The sequence below is a fragment of the Melanotaenia boesemani genome, chromosome 11 (assembly GCF_017639745.1).
Source record: "Melanotaenia boesemani isolate fMelBoe1 chromosome 11, fMelBoe1.pri, whole genome shotgun sequence".
In the NCBI taxonomy this organism is placed as follows: domain Eukaryota; kingdom Metazoa; phylum Chordata; class Actinopteri; order Atheriniformes; family Melanotaeniidae; genus Melanotaenia; species Melanotaenia boesemani.
In genome coordinates, this window is record NC_055692.1 from 33,646,341 (window position 1) to 33,663,712 (window position 17,372).

Below are 17,372 nucleotides of genomic sequence, written 5' to 3' on the forward strand. Positions count from 1 at the left end.
GAAAGCAAACAGTTTTTCTCGAGATAAATTATCCCCTTATCACGGAAGCAAGCACGACTGCTCTGGGCTTCCGGAAAATTTCTCTTTGAAACGACTACAACAATAAATATTAAAAACACAAAATAACTTGCGATCATACTAATTATATTTCTGAGTATCAGATTAACGACTCTCTTACGGATCCTGAACGCTCCACTTGTTGTCATGGTGACGGGAAACCTTCTAGAGCTGTTGAAGTAACTGCAGTTAACGACAAACTAACCGAGAAGAAAAACTTTATGAAGTCGCGCAAAAGCAACCCATTGGAGGGTCAGAACTCTCCTTCGTCGCGGGGAATCTTGTGCTCTGACCCGGCAGCAGGAGCCAGACCGACCGTCGATATGTGTGAGAGCAGAGCGATTCCCAGCGGGGAGGTGTACCGGCAGCTGTTCGACGCTCAGGTGAGCAAGGGCCGGGTCAGACAGTATTAGTATTGTCATACATTTATGCCATAAACTGGGAGAAAAAAAAAAAAAAAACACTCACGCGCAGGTTAACTAAAGTCCCGCATGAATTCATCAACCCTTAGCAAACATAAAAATATAAAATCAAATTAAAATCCACACGCGCGAGTGACGGACAGCTTTGCGCGAGAGACCAGCTCTTCGGAAGGATCTGGCTGCAAAGCTGCACTGTGGAGACGGTTCCGGTGTTGTGCCGACAAAAGCACCCCTACCATGAAATCACCCCTCTCAAGCAGCCTTACCAAAAGCCTAGACTAACCTGTTAATAAAAAGAAAGATATATATATATATATATATATATATATATATATATATATATATATATATATATATATATATATATATCTGACTCCAAATCACTTGCAGCCCCCAAATTCACAACAGTTATTGATGATCATGGTCTGAGCATACTCTGAAAAGCATCGGTGTTTGACTTTTTTTTTCTCTTCTCTGTGTAATATATATATATATGTATATATATATATATATATATATACATATATATATATATATATATATATATATATATATATATATATCTTTTTATCAGCAGGTTAGTTCAGGCTTTTGGTAAGGCGAGATGCTCCAGTGCAGGCTCCACTCTCAGGTCACCTCCATCATAACCGCGGTGAAATAAGTTTTAAGTTGGATATTCAACAGATATCCGTAAAGCGGAAAATTCTCATGAAGGAGGTAAAACAATATTTTCAATAAACTGTGCATATGACCCAATGTCTTCAAAGAAAAGAAGAATTCTGACACAAACAGAGACAAATAACACAGATAACTTTTTTGTGTTTGTATAGGATGCCAGATATTTTGGATTGCTTCATATTTAATGGAAATGTAATAATTTCTTATGAGACCTATTTTCTTCAATAACCTCTAAACCAAGTGACCCAGTCACTTCAAACCAAAGAGATGAATTTAAGCAGATGATCATCCAAACAATATACAAGTCTTCCTCGACGCAGGTATTTAATTTTACTGAACTATTTTCTTTTTACTGTGCGGGACCTCACCAAAGTGGATTATCACTGTCTGATGCTTTTATCCAAAGCGACTTACAATGGTTAGGTAGTAGCTTTAAGGGTCTTGCTCCAGGTCCCAACTGGAAGGTGTTAATATTTGTCCCCTGTGGGATTCAAGCCCTAGTTTCCCACATATGAGACTGATGCTTTACCAACTGAGCTAACCAGCCGCTTTTAAAAAATGTTATATAATAGAAAAATCGTTCTCCTCCCTGAGCCGCCACCTTATTGTGGTGGAGGAGTTTGTGCGTCCTGACGATCCTAGCGGCTATGGCTCATGCCCCTGGTAGGGTCACCCATGGCAAACAGGTGTCTAGGGGAGGGATCAGACGAAGTGCGGCTCAAACCACCCCTATGATGATGACAAAGCAAGGACCAAGGTTTCCCTTGCCCGGCCTTGGGTCACCAGGGGCTCCCTCTGGAGCCAGGCCTGGAGGTGGGGCACTTAGACGAGTGCTTGGTGGCTGGGCCTTTGCCCATGGGGCCCGGTCGGGCTCGCTTCGAAAGAGTGACATGGGCCTCCCCTCCCGTGGGCTCACCACCTGCAGGAGGGGCCATAGGGGTCAGGTGCAGTGTGAGCTGGGCGGCTACCAGAGACGGGGACCCTGGCGGTCTGATCCTCGGCTGCAAAAGCTAGCTCTAGGGATGTGGAATGTCACCTCTCTGGTGGGGAAGGAGCCTGAGCTGGTGCGCGAGGTTGAGCGGTTCCGGCTAGATATAGTTGGACTCATCTTGACACACGGCTTGGGCTCTGGAACCACTGTCCTTGAGAGGGGCTGGACCCTCTTTCATTCTGGAGTTGCTCCCGGTGAGAGGTATGGAAAAACATATGGGAGAAGGAGGCATCACATAACAGTCAAGCACAGTGGTAAAAGAACTAAGAGTGTCATCTTCCTCCCTGAACAAGGCCCAGTTACCATCACAGTGGCAGACATCCAGCAAAGAATCTCAGGTATGAAGAACTGGTCAGCACCTGGCCCGACATGACCCATGAATACTGGTTAAAGGCGCTAAATTCACTCCATGAGTTCCTAGCGGCACAAATGAAGCAACTGCTCAGGGATGGGACCCAACCTGAATGGCTGACCAAGGGACATCACTCCAGATACTGAAATATCCCCAGAAAGGAACAGTCCCATCCATCTATCGGCCAATAACCTGTCTCTCCACAACATGGAAGCTCCTGTCAGGCATCATAGCGGCTAAGATTTATAACTACAGATCATGTTTATAACTACAGATCATATTTATAACTACAGATCATTTTTATAACTACAGATCATATTTATAACTACAGATCATGTTTATAACTACAGATCATATTTATAACTACAGATCATGTTTATAACTACAGATCATATTTAAAACTACAGATCATGTTTATAACTACAGATCATGTTTATAACTACAGATCATATTTATAACTACAGATCATGTTTATAACTACAGATCATGTTTATAACTACAGATCATATTTATAACTACAGATCATGTTTATAACTACAGATCATTTTTATAACTACAGATCATATTTATAACTACAGATCATGTTTATAACTACAGATCATATTTAAAACTACAGATCATGTTTATAACTACAGATCATATTTAAAACTACAGATCATGTTTATAACTACAGATCATGTTTATAACTACAGATCATGTTTATAACTACAGATCATATTTAAAACTACAGATAATATTTAAAACTACAGATCATGTTTATAACTACAGATCATGTTTATAACTACAGATCATATTTATAACTACAGATCATGTTTATAACTACAGATCATGTTTATAACTACAGATCATATTTAAAACTACAGATCATTTTTATAACTACAGATCATATTTAAAACTACAGATCATGTTTATAACTACAGATCATATTCATAAACAGATCATGTTTATAACTACAGATCATGTTTATAACTACAGATCATATTTAAAACTACAGATAATATTTAAAACTACAGATCATGTTTATAACTACAGATCATGTTTATAACTACAGATCATTTTTATAACTACAGATCATATTTATAACTACAGATCATGTTTATAACTACAGATCATATTTAAAACTACAGATCATGTTTATAACTACAGATCATATTTAAAACTACAGATCATGTTTATAACTACAGATCATGTTTATAACTACAGATCATATTTAAAACTACAGATAATATTTAAAACTACAGATCATATTTATAACTACAGACCATGTTTATAACTACAGATCATATTTAAAACTACAGATAATATTTAAAACTACAGATCATATTTATAACTACAGACCATGTTTATAACTACAGATCATATTTATAACTACAGATCATTTTTATAACTACAGATCATATTTCAAACTACAGATCATGTTTATACTCCAGATCATATTTAAAACTATAGATCATGTTTATAACTACAGATCATATTTAAAACTACAGATCATGTTTATAACTACAGATCATGTTTATAACTACAGATCATATTTAAAACTACAGATCATGTTTATAACTACAGATCATGTTTATAACTACAGATCATATTTAAAACTACAGATAATATTTAAAACTACAGATCATATTTATAACTACAGATCATGTTTATAACTACAGATCATATTTATAACTACAGCTCATTTTTATAACTACAGATCATATTTAAAACTACAGATCATGTTTATACTCCAGATCATATTTAAAACTACAGATCATGTTTATAACTACAGATCATATTTAAAACTACAGATCATGTTTATAACTACAGATCATGTTTATAACTACAGATCATATTTAAAACTACAGATCATGTTTATAACTACAGATCATGTTTATAACTACAGATCATATTCAAAACTACAGATCATGTTTATAACTACAGATCATATTTAAAACTACAGATCATATTTAAAACTACAGATCATGTTTATAACTACAGATTATGTTTATAACTACAGATCATGTTTATACTCCAGATCATATTTAAAACTACAGATCATGTTTATAACTACAGATCATGTTTATAACTACAGATCATATTTAAAACTACAGATCATTTTTATAACTACAGATCATATTTAAAACTACAGATCATGTTTATAACTACAGATCATGTTTATAACTACAGATCATATTTAAAACTACAGATCATGTTTATAACTACAGATCATATTTAAAACTACAGATCATGTTTATAACTACAGATCATATTTAAAACTACAGATCATGTTTATAACTACAGATCATATTTAAAACTACAGATAATATTTAAAACTACAGATCATATTTAAAACTACAGATCATGTTTATAACTACAGATAATATTTAAAACTACAGATCAGCTTTAAAACTACAGATAATATTTAAAACTACAGATCATGTTTAAAACTACAGATAATATTTAAAACTACAGATCATGTTTATAACTACAGACCATATTTAAAACTACAGATCATATTTATACAGATAAGTAGCTGGGAAAAAAGGAGGGAGTAAACAAAAGCAAGCACGTATTTCACACTTTATGCACAAAATGCCTTTTGAGTTACCTCCCACCTAATGTTCAGATAAGCGTGGTAACCAAGGAAACGGGTCTGTGGACACTACTTTCTAAAAAAAAAGAAAACTGCTGCATCCTTGTTTCCTGATCTGCAGCCAGGAATTATTGCCTTTTTGTGGACATCTGACAGAGAATAACGAGAGCTTTATAAAGGAAGCAGGACAAGGCCAAATAAGCAACAACACTTAAGAAAACATGCCCAAAAACCTGCGACTGACAGTATTTCCAAACGACTTTATAGAAAAACAAGTCGGCAAAAATTGGCAACCATGACCAGAGGAAACTACCATCAGGAATGTCACAGAGATGTCACCACCAACATTGCAATGATTTCACTGTGTGTCCCATATTTCAGGCTCAGCTGTCCAGGGGTCTGCTGGCCGGACGAAGAGACATGAGGATGGATTGTGTGTCTGCTGAGGACAGTAACATACGCTGTAGCAGCAGGTGGACACAGACACACACATACACACACTCTAGTTATGTCTCTTTCTCACACATCTGTCCATCAATCTCTCAGGTTCTGTTCTTACTCCAGCAAGAGGCAGCAGGTGGATGATGAAGATGATGTCATCAGTGATGTTGCCAGCCTTCCTGACTCAGTAGGTTTGTATCACCCATGAATGTTTTATCAAATCAGACAGTAAACAGAGATACAGCGTTCAGGTCCCACAGGACTTTGTCCATCAGTCTCTGGAATGTAGAGCACTGAGTGGATAGTGGTGACCTGGTCCAGGCAGCATCGCTCAGATTGAACTCATCTGACCCAGAGTTGATTTTATTGTGTAGATGTGAGCCATCAGAGATCCACTATTTGACAGAAGTAGATGTTAAACTGTCTTTTTATCTGTCAGCCAATCACAGCTGTAGCTCTGCTCCTTTTTGTTTCTCAGAGGTTGACCGTCAGTGCTCTGACATCATCAATCAGCTGATGAAGAAGAAAAGTCTGAAAAATCAGGAAGCTGTGAAACAGCTGGAAACACACATGTCTCACCTGTCCCAGGTATATTCTCTTACCTAGACGACAGTGGCCCTCATTTATCAAACAAACATGGAAATGAGCGCAGAAATGATCTTACGATTGGATCCGCGTGTTCTTCATGAAACGTTCGTATCTGACCGATTCCAGCATAGGAATGATCGGGCCTTGATAAATGCGGTGGCTGAATCCGTCATTTACATGTTACGCCCCCATTTATTCGTGGTCCAGAGGCCTTGCCCGTGAGATCAAAACATGTAGAGGAGACTTTCTGCCAAAAAAGAAACTTTTCTGGGGTTGAGAGAAAAAGCCTGACTTGTGAGGTGGAAAAGAATAAAGAGGTGCTGTTTGGCAGCCTGAAAACCAGAGTCAAAAGTATGAACAAAAACGTTACATGGAAGAGGATCACGGAGACGTTAATAGCCACGCTGTTGTTGAACAGACTCCAACTGAGGTATAAATGCAATTCTCAGTAAGTAGCATATATACCCATAATTAATGTTTTGTTCATTTGTCACAAGTCACAACTCTTTAATTTGCATTTTTGAAAATAAACAACACCATATAAATAAAAAACATTAAATAAAACCTTAAAAAATAAAACTTTTTCAAACCGCTAAACGTTGTCTGAGTTTACTTGCTGTAGCTTAGCATTATTGTGTTCAGGGTTCTGTTCTATGAAGCCACTTTTAGCCTCCAAAAGAGAAAATTATATTTCCTCTTGTCCAATAAAGAACTGCACATTTAATGCATGGGAAACATTAGCCTACTGATTAAATAGAGCAGTTATACAACTTTTCGGTATGGAAACAGCCGATCAGCTCCTGTCTCCTCCTCCCCAGTGGAGGCTGTGCTGGGCTGGTTCTCTGGACATCTGCTCCTCTGGCTGCGCCGGGGCATCAAAAGGCTCCACTAACAGAACATGGTGTGCAGGATGCACAGGACAGAATAATGTCGCAGACTTTCTCCAGAGACTAAAGGAGCGTTCACCTCGCTGGTCTGAGACGCATCCACCCTCCCTTGAGCAACCTGACGCAGCACTCCACCGCGCACGTGTGTGTGTGTGCGCACTGTTGAACCTGCGCTCCGGCTCTGTGGCAGGTTTGCCAGCGGGGTGATGAGATGCTCCAAGAGTGAATATTGGTATGAGTTTGTTTGCAAACACAGATCTCTGTATTCATCATTTCAAATGAAAGATTTATGGGCCTATTAAATTTAAGCTGTTCTAATTGTCATGTCTGAGCTTAGACTGTTTATCATTTTTATTTTCCCAAATCCTTTTTAGAGTGCATCGGTGTGCACTCCAAGCAGTATCATTGAGCTGTTTTATTTTATTCGTTTTGGGAATCCATTTTAATGTGCTTTGTTTTTTGCAAATGGGTGTATTCTGAAAAGTACTGAAAATGTGGCTGCTTATGCTGAGAAGACGGTTTGAGGTTTGTTTAATTATTATTTTCAGCATCTGCTGTGTTGAACTGCTAACCCACACCGACTCAAACTTCCGTACACGATCTCAGACCTGTCGTGAGATTTGATCGTATCCCACATTCACGTCCAAATTGATAAATGGCAAACCTTGCGTGGAAATGGTCGTGTGCACAGATTTCTGTCGTAAGTTTGTTTGATAAATAAAGACCACTGTGAGTGCGCGCTAATGCTCTCACTTCACGTCTGGCAGGTGTGTGAGACACAGGTGAGGACCTTCAGCCTGCAGCTGCTGGAATCTCTGCAGGATGCCAACCGCAGATTGGGAACCCTCATGGTCAGAATGCGCACTCTCCAAAACCTCAGTCTGCAGGTACAAAGAACACATGAATACATTAGAACATGAACAAATGAACAGATGACAACACAAATATATGAACATAGTAAAAGATGACGACAACATATGCATATAACATATGAATACATGAACAAATGACGACATGAACATATGCAGAAGGAGAAAGATGGTTTTCTTCTGTTGAGCAACCAACTGCTGTTGAGGTTTTATTAACACAACAATGTTTAACTCATACAGATGTTATGTTCTTCACAGGTAAAAGTTTGAGTCATTAAGGCATCAAACTGATCTGAGATCCATTAGCCATGTTCACACGTGCATAATATCTTCAATTGGGTTACAGTTCCGATCAGACATGAGGCCTGTACTACAAAGCTGGATTTTCTTTTAATGGGTTTTCCATACTACAACACTGGTTCACGGGGTAAATCACCATGGTAACTTACACTGAAAGGCTAATGTGCGCCGGAGCAGGTTATGCTCTGGATAAAAACTATAAAAGCACTACCTCCTGACCAATCAGTTCTCTTGAAAAACGTCCATTGTTAGAACATCCTGTCCACGTTGGCAAGCTGATCGTGAAAGGAGTACTTAGAGAAAAACGTTTTTAGGGATAGGTGCATCCTTTTTATGAAGAAATTTACCTTGTCACTGGGCGCTTTGAAGTATGTTTTTGTACTTGTTTTTGACTTGTTCCCAAATCTGTTTAGCTCCATGTAAATAATGAGGTTAATAATAGCTAATGGTCACACATGGCATGACTGCAGAACCATGAATTTATGGAACGCACAACTACTCGTGCCATCACTGTGAGGAATTAATAGGCTCACAGCCTCAATGGAAGAACTCAATGGAAACTACAAGCACTCAGAGCTCAAACTCCGCCAAGATATTTTAATTTATTTTTTTGCCAATGATTGTGGTCATTATTTTTGAGTTAGAAGCTCTACCTGCAAAGTTCTCTGTATAGTAAAGAATCCTTTAAAAAATTCTTGGATCCAGGCAGAGATCCAGATCACCCCCAAAATCTAATCATTTGCTCCTTACTCCATTTCTGAGATTTCTTGAAAATTTCATCAAAATCCGTTCAGAACCTTTGGGGGTTTTTTGCTGGCAGACAGACACAAACCAAAGCCAAAGTACATGACCACCGCCAAGACAATTCAGCCCAGGGCTTTTCCATCTTCAGTGCGTACTCACATAAAAGTTGGCTTCAGTCCAGTCGCAGACATGGAGAAACCCTGCAAAGCAGCAAACTTCACCCTAGAGGAGCCATGGCAGAGGTAATAATAAATATAAAGAAACATGAGGAACACTCTTCCAAAAACATCTGGGCTGTGATAAAGTGAAATTGAGTGAACAGACTGCTGTCCGTTTATATTTTCCACTGAATTAATTTTGTATAATCATGAATTTAAGTCAGAAATTTTCTGCTAACATTTCTTATTGGCTGTTGCTATGACAACTGTGTTGCTTTTTGCCTGGATGATGTTTGAATTCTTCATATTTCCTCAAGAATAATTGTCTGCTGCTCCAGGGTGAAGTTTTCTCAATGTCTGCGATTGGTCATGTGCTGCAAATACAACCACTTTAATGTGGTCAAGATGGAAAAACCCTGGGCTGAATTACCGAGTTGATACTCAGCTTCGTAGTACTTCTTATCAGGATTGCAAATGTCTGGGTAAAACAACCTAAAGAGAGATATCCCGGGTATTTTAATCCCACTTCATAGTACAGGCCTCTATACTATTTACATGGACCCCGAAAAAGTTATTCTGATCATGACATGTGTTTGCATGTATTACACATTTGAACTACATAAATCATTTTGACATGTGCAGAATTGCCTGGTTTTCTGGAAACCGTGATTGCTGATGTAAATAACACTGCTGTGTGTGTGTATTTATTGCCGTCTTGCTGTGTGTGTGTATTTATTGCTACTGATTTCAGTTTCTCACACTTATTCATTTTAATTTATTTTAAAATCCCAAGCAATATATTTGTATCACATACTTTCCAGTTCTGTTTTGGTCTCACTCCATCTTCCACTAGACATAACTTTTTAAATATATGTTTTAAAATGAAATTTATTAAGTAAAACGAACAGTGTAATACAAGCTGTAATTTAAAGTGAAGCATTACGTGATGTTGACGTACTGCTGATATAACAGGCATGTGAACAATAATTTCTTGTGTACATGTAAACTTGGCTAATAAATCTGTGTGTGAAAAATGTTCAAAAATATCAAAGGAAAATATTTAGGTATTAAATCCACATTGATTGCCTCTGGATAAAAAAACTCAGCTGTGTTTAACTTGCAAAACTTCTGCGTGTGTGTTTGCATTTCTCAGGAGGTTTGCGCTCTCTGGGAGGAGGTGGAGGAGGAGGTGACGATGAAGAAGGTCAAAATCTCAGAGCTGAACCTCAAACTGAGCGAATGTGAAAGACAACGAAGTGACAAGGTCAGACTAACCTTTTACTTCATGTGTAATGTTTGTGTTAAAACAGCTGATTAACTGGTGGATAACTGCAGCGCATTCCTGCACGTAATAAAGGAACAGTTGGGACCCATCAAGAAGTTTACTTTTAATGTTTATTCATTTTTATTTTTAGATGGATTTCTCTTAACAGAGACATAGAAACGTCTTCCCAAGGAGGGGGAGAGTTGGCTGTTAGAGCCCCCATTTAGGAATTTATGACTTGAATTGATGTCTAACAGGGAAACCGGTTGGCTCGTCTCGGCAAAGAGTGGGAGTTGAACCTTGCTTAAACCATGATTTGGTTTTTGAGTTCTAGACAAACCTGCAAACCCACAAACCTGTCATTGGGATGAAAAACTATTATGCAAACTTTTTACTATACACCAACCGTTGACACCTCAGACCCAGCAGCATCTCGGGACAAGACTGAATGAGAGGGAGAACCCTGCAGACCACCACAAGTAATGGACCTTCAGTCTCCTGGGAGCTTTAGTTGGAACTCAACCACCAGCAAGGCTTCCTCTGTGCACCAGAATTGTTCACCAGAAACTGTAAGAGGGTTGACTCGGTCCAAACAGAACCAGAAGAGTACTATAAGTGTTGTCTCAACTTAAATGCAGTATGATTGTCTTACAGACCTGGTCATAGTGAAATAATGAGCTTTTCTAGGAGTTAAGCTTTCATCTTAAACAGATGATGCCAGTTAGCTCCGTGGGATTCAGAAATCAGAAAGTCAGTTAACTTCTGTTTTCATTTTGCTATACATCTTACCATAAGAGTCTGGTTTAAGTATCACGCTTGCATACTTCCTGCCCATGTATAATTCATTTGCTTCCCGTTTACCTTATGTAAATATTCCTTTGATATTATGCAATTATAGCCTAGTTAAAAATATTCACATTTAACTAGTCGTTTGTGCCTTTTCCTCTGAATCATGTCTTGGTCACTTCGAATGAGAACTCACTTAATAGCATCTTAAGACTGATTTGAATTAATTAAGTTGAATTAATTAATTTATTAAATTAACTGATCTACGACTGTAATGGTTTTCAATGCTTCCATTAAGGGAAAAAGCTTTGTGGTGCTCTGAGGTTTCCAGATATTAATAGAAATAATTATTTTATATTGATTATTATTAATATATTTAAAACATTAATGTTTAATGACGCTAGATCACAACTGTTAGTAACTGGTGGGTTCATCTGTATATGGAAAGAAAAGCTGGGAAATTTGTTTAAATAAAGTGCTGATCCAGTTAAAAGACGTAGATGCAGCTGCTGTGTCTGTAGTTTAACCTGCAGCAGATTGGACCCACAAAAGATCAGAGACCTCAGGATTGGATGAATAAGATTTTATTGTGCACAGGAAGATGTCTCAGGATTGTTATATCTGGTCCTTGGCAGTGGGCTCGTCTGCGGACGTAAGAGTTTGAGAACTGAATGACCGTAGGGCAATGTCTCAGGTATATAAATAACGTACCAGCAGAAGTGGTGCGATCCTGATCTTGAATTGCCTCCGGGAAGCTGCGAGCAACTGTTGAACAGGGGTTTACTGTAAGAAGAACTAGAGGGTTAGTAGCGCCGGGTTATTCTGATTCAGGCAGAGTACTCCAAGAAGGCCAGTATTTCCTTCTATTCATCCAAAAGGGAAATAAGCTTGGTCCAGGATCCAAATCGAATCTGTTAAACAATCTGAAGTTCAAAGTCCAAGAGAGCCACACAAAAAATAGAGCAAACATTACCGGGCTGAAGCAGGCAGGTACAAAAAAACTACAGGAAGGTAGAAAAAAAAGTCAACAGGCAGATAAGAAGGACTGGAAACATACGGGAGGAAACTGACGATTTGGCAGTGAGCAGCAGAGACTCCTGCTTATCTAGGGAGCCAGATGTGGCTGGGAAATCCCAACCCTAGCCTAAAACCGTGACAGTTAGCTTCAGAGTGGTAATGGTGACGATGGTATTGAAGCACTACTGCTCTGTTCAGTCTGATTAGTTTTATCTACAGAAGGGCTATTCAACTACATTTTTCCATGGGTGTAGCCATACTACTGTTACTCTTATGTTGTTAACACAACATGGTTTTTAGTGGAAAAAGGAAAAGGAAATATGACCGGTTTCTGATTTAAAAAACTCTATAACAATTGATATTCTCTAGTATCAAGTTCTCTGATAAAAACTAATCAAAAACACTGTCTGGCCATTTTATGTTAAAAACTAACCTCACTTGTAATTTTAGGTTTTGTTATTGTTTTGTCTGGCGACATGTTTTCTTAAGAACATGATGTCTTTGGGCATCAATCCACAGTGTAAAAGGCAGAGCTATGTAGTGATGCAAAATAACACGAAGAAATACGCTTACAGCTTAGTTGTAGATATTAAATTATTAATTTACTATGTATGGGTAGATGGGCAGTGGGCTGATTCAAATGGACAGATGAGCCAGTTCTGGCCCGTGGGCCACCAATTGAATACCCCTGACCTACAGTGTCATCAGATCTGAGATTAGTTACATCTTTTTGCTGGATGAACATCCACCCACCCATTCACCCCCCCTCCCACCCATCCATCCATCCATCCACCCCCCCTCCCACCCATCCATCCATCCATCCATCCATCCATCCATCCATCCATCCATCCATCCATCTGTCCATCCATCCATCCATCCATCCATCCATCCATCCATCCATCCATCCATCCATCAGATGAATATCAGGGGTTAATGTTTCGTTCTCTGTATGATCTGATATTGACAGTGTTGAGCTGCTGTTTCCGTGATGGATTTACATGGAGCTCCTTTCAGATTCAGTTCAGAGCAGAGTTTTCCTCAAGGTATGAGGGTTGGCAATGATCACTTTTATAGATGAAATTGGAACTGACACTGATGATGAAGAGGAGTTAGTTTTCTTGCCCGTCTTTGGTTCAATCATGTAAAAGCAGATCCAGAGCATGAAGACATGCATGTGTCTCTGTCATATGACTAATGTACTGCTCTCTGAATCTTTATCTTTCGCTCTAAAACAAATAGGGAAGCACCACAAGGTTCTATTAGAGGATGTCTGATGTTCATTAATGTGCTTCCACTTCCACAATTCTTATGATTTTATCTGCAGAGGGGATTATCTGCTCGGACTGCAAGTCAGATCATCTCATAACCTGAATGTTGTTATTGATCTTGTGATAACAGGCTGTTGGAGTATTAAAATGACTCCGACATAGTAACATATCACATATTTAGTTTGTGTTTTCTGTGTTTATGCCACAGATCAGAGCTGTTCTCAAGAAATACTGCTGCCTGCTGGAGGAGATTGGCTTCCTGTCTCCACCCGACATCCATAGACTGATCCACACCGAGGCCACGGTAACTCCTGGCCACCTCTGACCTCTCTCGCCTCCCAGAGTAAATGCTTATGGTCCTCCTTTGTGTCTCAGATGTTGAATCAGTCTCTGCTAGCGAACCGTCGCAGCATTGCTTGTCTGCTTCTGCACCTGCAAGAGGAGAATCTGCAGAGGGAGTCAGTCTTTCGTCATCTCTGGGAGGACGGTCTGAGCCTCTGGAAGAGTAGTAAAGTGGATGACATTGTCAGCCAGTTCAGGTACGTTTAAGATCTCATGCGATCTTCAGTGGTTAAGTGTAATAGAAAAGGGGACCCGATCCAGAAAAAAGGCTTAACAAACGCTGAGTCATATTAGAATCTCTGAGTTTTCAGTTCCAGATCAGCTGATTTGAGTTAGTAATCCAATCAAGTTCATAGTGTATATAATTTTCTATAGCTGATTTAGTTCTTATGTTATCAGACACTTAGTTTTGTCATAAGCCTACCTGATGTTTTGAGGTTAGTCCTCCCGTCTTCATCAGAGGTGTCACTGGGTGGTGTGTGACATGTAAATATCAGCTGATGTTCATTGAGGCGGTGTCGACCTGTCAATCCAACTCATCAAAGTGACAGGCTGATGCCACCCCTGCTGATGGCGTGCCGCTGGAGGATGTTGTTCTCTCTGGTACAACATCCTCCTAGGAGTTCCTAAGAAAGCAGGAAAGCCCCTTCATCCCGGTTCATGGCTGCATGATCCAACTGGTGTCCATTGTGCTCAGTGTGGATGACTTTGGCCTTTTCCCAGTCCATGATGTGATTTTTCCCGTTATTGCTGATTTCATGTTTTCCTGTAGGGCCTGTTCTTTTCTTGGTCATATTTCAGTTTCTCTTTTGATATATACATATATATATATATCAAAAGAGAAACTGAAAAAAGACAAATATGTATATATATATATATATATATATATATATATATATATATATATATATTGCGGGTAAGCAAGAGCCTATCCCAGCATTTTAAGAGGTGAGAGGCACCTGGACAGGTCACCAGTCCATCACAGGGCCAACACAGAGAGACAAACAACCACTCACACTCACTCCTAGAGAGACTTTAGAGTGAACAGTTAACTTAACATCATGTCTTTGGACGGTGGGAGGAAGCTGGAGAACCTGGAGAGAACCCACGCATACATGGGGAGAACATGCAAACTCCACACAGAAAGGCCACTGTTCCAACCTCCCCTGGCTGAGGCCCAGGTTCTTTTGTGATTTTTGGATGGGAAAATGCTCCCAAAAGACAATGAGAAACTTTTTTCTTTCTTTTTTTTTTTTTTTTTAGCTAAATGCGGTTTAATCCTAGTGGATATAAGTACTGAGGCAAGACAGCATAGGTAAGACATTTTATGACCTTGTATTACATATGTGAAGCATAAATCAGGCCTTCTTTTGCCTCTGCTTTGGTAAATCTTGGTCATAGATTTGAGATGAAACATGCAGTTTTAGAATCTGTGAGATGTGTGTTTTCAGTAGAGGTGTCATTTGTCTGTGTTAATGATGTCAGGTGGACATGGGGAGCCAATAATTTCTGTTTACATTTTTTTTTTTATTTGGGACTTTGTGTACCCGGTCTTTTAATTGTTTGTTGTCTTAACTGTCTTTGATAGTCATAGAAATGGTTTTACTGAGCTGTCAGTTAAGAGTCTAGACTTACAGATCTGACTTTAGACCTGTAAAACTGGATGTTAACCCCTTAACTCCCGGTAGCGGAGGATATTATACAGATATTAGCTATGTCCAAATTCAGGATCTACATACTTCAAAGTGTGTAGACTACATAGGACACTCGGCAACCTACGTAGTCTGCACACATCAATGTGTCTAGACCCTGCACTTCAAAGTCTGCTTACCGTTTGTGAAATGGGACAGCCTACCTAGCCAACAAGAATTTCCCAATGCAGCAACGTAGGACGATGAATCCCTTAAACCTCTAAAATTACTATTTGCATATCACACTGACCGAGTAATAATGTGAAAACAAAAAAAGAAGAAAAGAAAAGAACCTATCTGAGGCTCTGTTGTTTTCCAGCCGGTAGACTCTTCATTAATCCCTAAAAAAAATCCATGAATATAAAATATTATAGAACTTTAATGCCACCGTTTAACAAACATGCATTTAATGCACTTCGTTTTGTCACATTTCTACTAAAGTGTGGTTTAACATAAATAAATAAAAGAAACTCTTTGGAGCTTTGTTTCACACCATCTTGTGTGCAATGAATTCTGGGAGAAAAACGGATGCATCACCAACAGCCTTCGTTACAGGCCAAACGAAGTGCAGGTTGTTGGGTGGATTCAGAGGGTCCTTCCAAATTGGACAGTGCTTGGTGCACCACGATGACGTACAGTATGTAGCCGATGAATCTGCACTTGGAAATGCACAGACCCAGAATTGGGACTCACGTACAGTACCTTCTGTGTTTAGAAGGAAGCAGCTTCACAGCTTTAAATTCTTCCTCCTGACTTTTTCCTTTTAGTTAGTAAATCCTGAAATTTGCATTATTCTTTGTCATAAATATTAGATTTTTTTATATATTAAGAACTATTTAAACTGTTGCTGTTTAAAAACATGAATTAGTTCTTTAGCATTTTAGCCATGTATTAAGAGCTATTGTGGAAGGTCCAGAAAGCCCCTTTCTGCTCTGGAGCCACAGGTTGGAGACCCCTGATTTAGTGTTTGTAAACCAAAATTTACTGCACTTTCTTCATATAGTAGCAGCCCTTCTTTTAAAGGAAAAGTACATTTTGCATGTAGCAATGTGCTTAATTGCAACATTTCACATGATTAATCATGATTAAAAATGGTTTTCAAAGGGGGGCGGGGTCAATGGCACTATCCATTACTGGGGGAAGTAGTTATTTCCCTTTCGTGAGGTCACAAAGGGAAAAATCTCAGATCCCCTCATTTGAACACAAATTTGCTAAAAAGTGGAGCAAGCGAGTGAGAAAGTGACAGAATTTTCTCATTTTTGGGCCTCATACACAGACTATGAGGACACGTATGACTGTTAGAAAACCTTTAATCAGGGATCGAATTACACTGGGGCTTTTGAGGGAGCCTTTTTTTTGCACGTGCACCGCAACTTCACACGTCACGTGCACGCACATTTATATTAGTACACGTAGCCGGGTCAAAAATATGGTTACTATTTAAAAAAACTACTGTATGCATCTTGTTTAATCAGAAACAGCGACGGAGAGTTCTTTAAGCACAAAAAGTAGCACATCAGGTGGTTGTGTGTATGTTCACAGCACACAACAAACATGTTACGGTGATTCAAACAGAGAAGGATTTGGACCCCAAGGCACAGACACAGACCAACCAGAATGGCGACCTGTCCAGGGTGTACCCTGTCTCTCACCTGTTACTTGCTGGGATGGGCTCCAGCTTAGCCATGACCTGAACTGGACCAAGTGGTACAGAGAGTGGATGGACGGGTGAAATTAAGAATGACTCAACATGTCTCCACTATCAGTTTAACTCTGATAGTGACTTGTGCTTCGTTGCTTCTGTCATGCTTTTCATTTACATTGCATTGCTAAATTTGTGCTAACCTACCTTAAGTTCTGTTCATGTAACAATAACATCGCTGTGATTATGCCAGCCTAGCATAGCATTACTTAACAGCTTTAAAGCCAGAAGTAATAGCAG

General features: G+C 39.1%; 1 protein-coding gene across 7 annotated transcripts in view; it reads left to right on the plus strand.

Annotated features, from left to right (window-relative positions):
- The first annotated feature begins 256 nt into the window (after nt 1-256).
- The window catches only part of ccdc180 (coiled-coil domain containing 180), a 55,021-nt gene continuing 37,905 nt past the window's right edge, over nt 257-17,372 (plus strand). For 6 of the 7 annotated variants that reach the window (XM_041998272.1, XM_041998277.1, XM_041998273.1 and 3 more), the window contains exons 1-8: nt 257-440; nt 5,457-5,548; nt 5,622-5,707; nt 5,995-6,104; nt 7,759-7,878; nt 10,216-10,326; nt 13,606-13,701; nt 13,773-13,936. In XM_041998272.1, coding sequence (XP_041854206.1) covers nt 279-440; nt 5,457-5,548; nt 5,622-5,707; nt 5,995-6,104; nt 7,759-7,878; nt 10,216-10,326; nt 13,606-13,701; nt 13,773-13,936 — 941 coding nt within the window. In that variant the 5' untranslated portion in view covers nt 257-278. The remainder of the gene's footprint in view (nt 441-5,456; nt 5,549-5,621; nt 5,708-5,994; nt 6,105-7,758; nt 7,879-10,215; nt 10,327-13,605; nt 13,702-13,772; nt 13,937-17,372) is intronic. The other variant, XM_041998276.1, reaches the window with a different exon arrangement.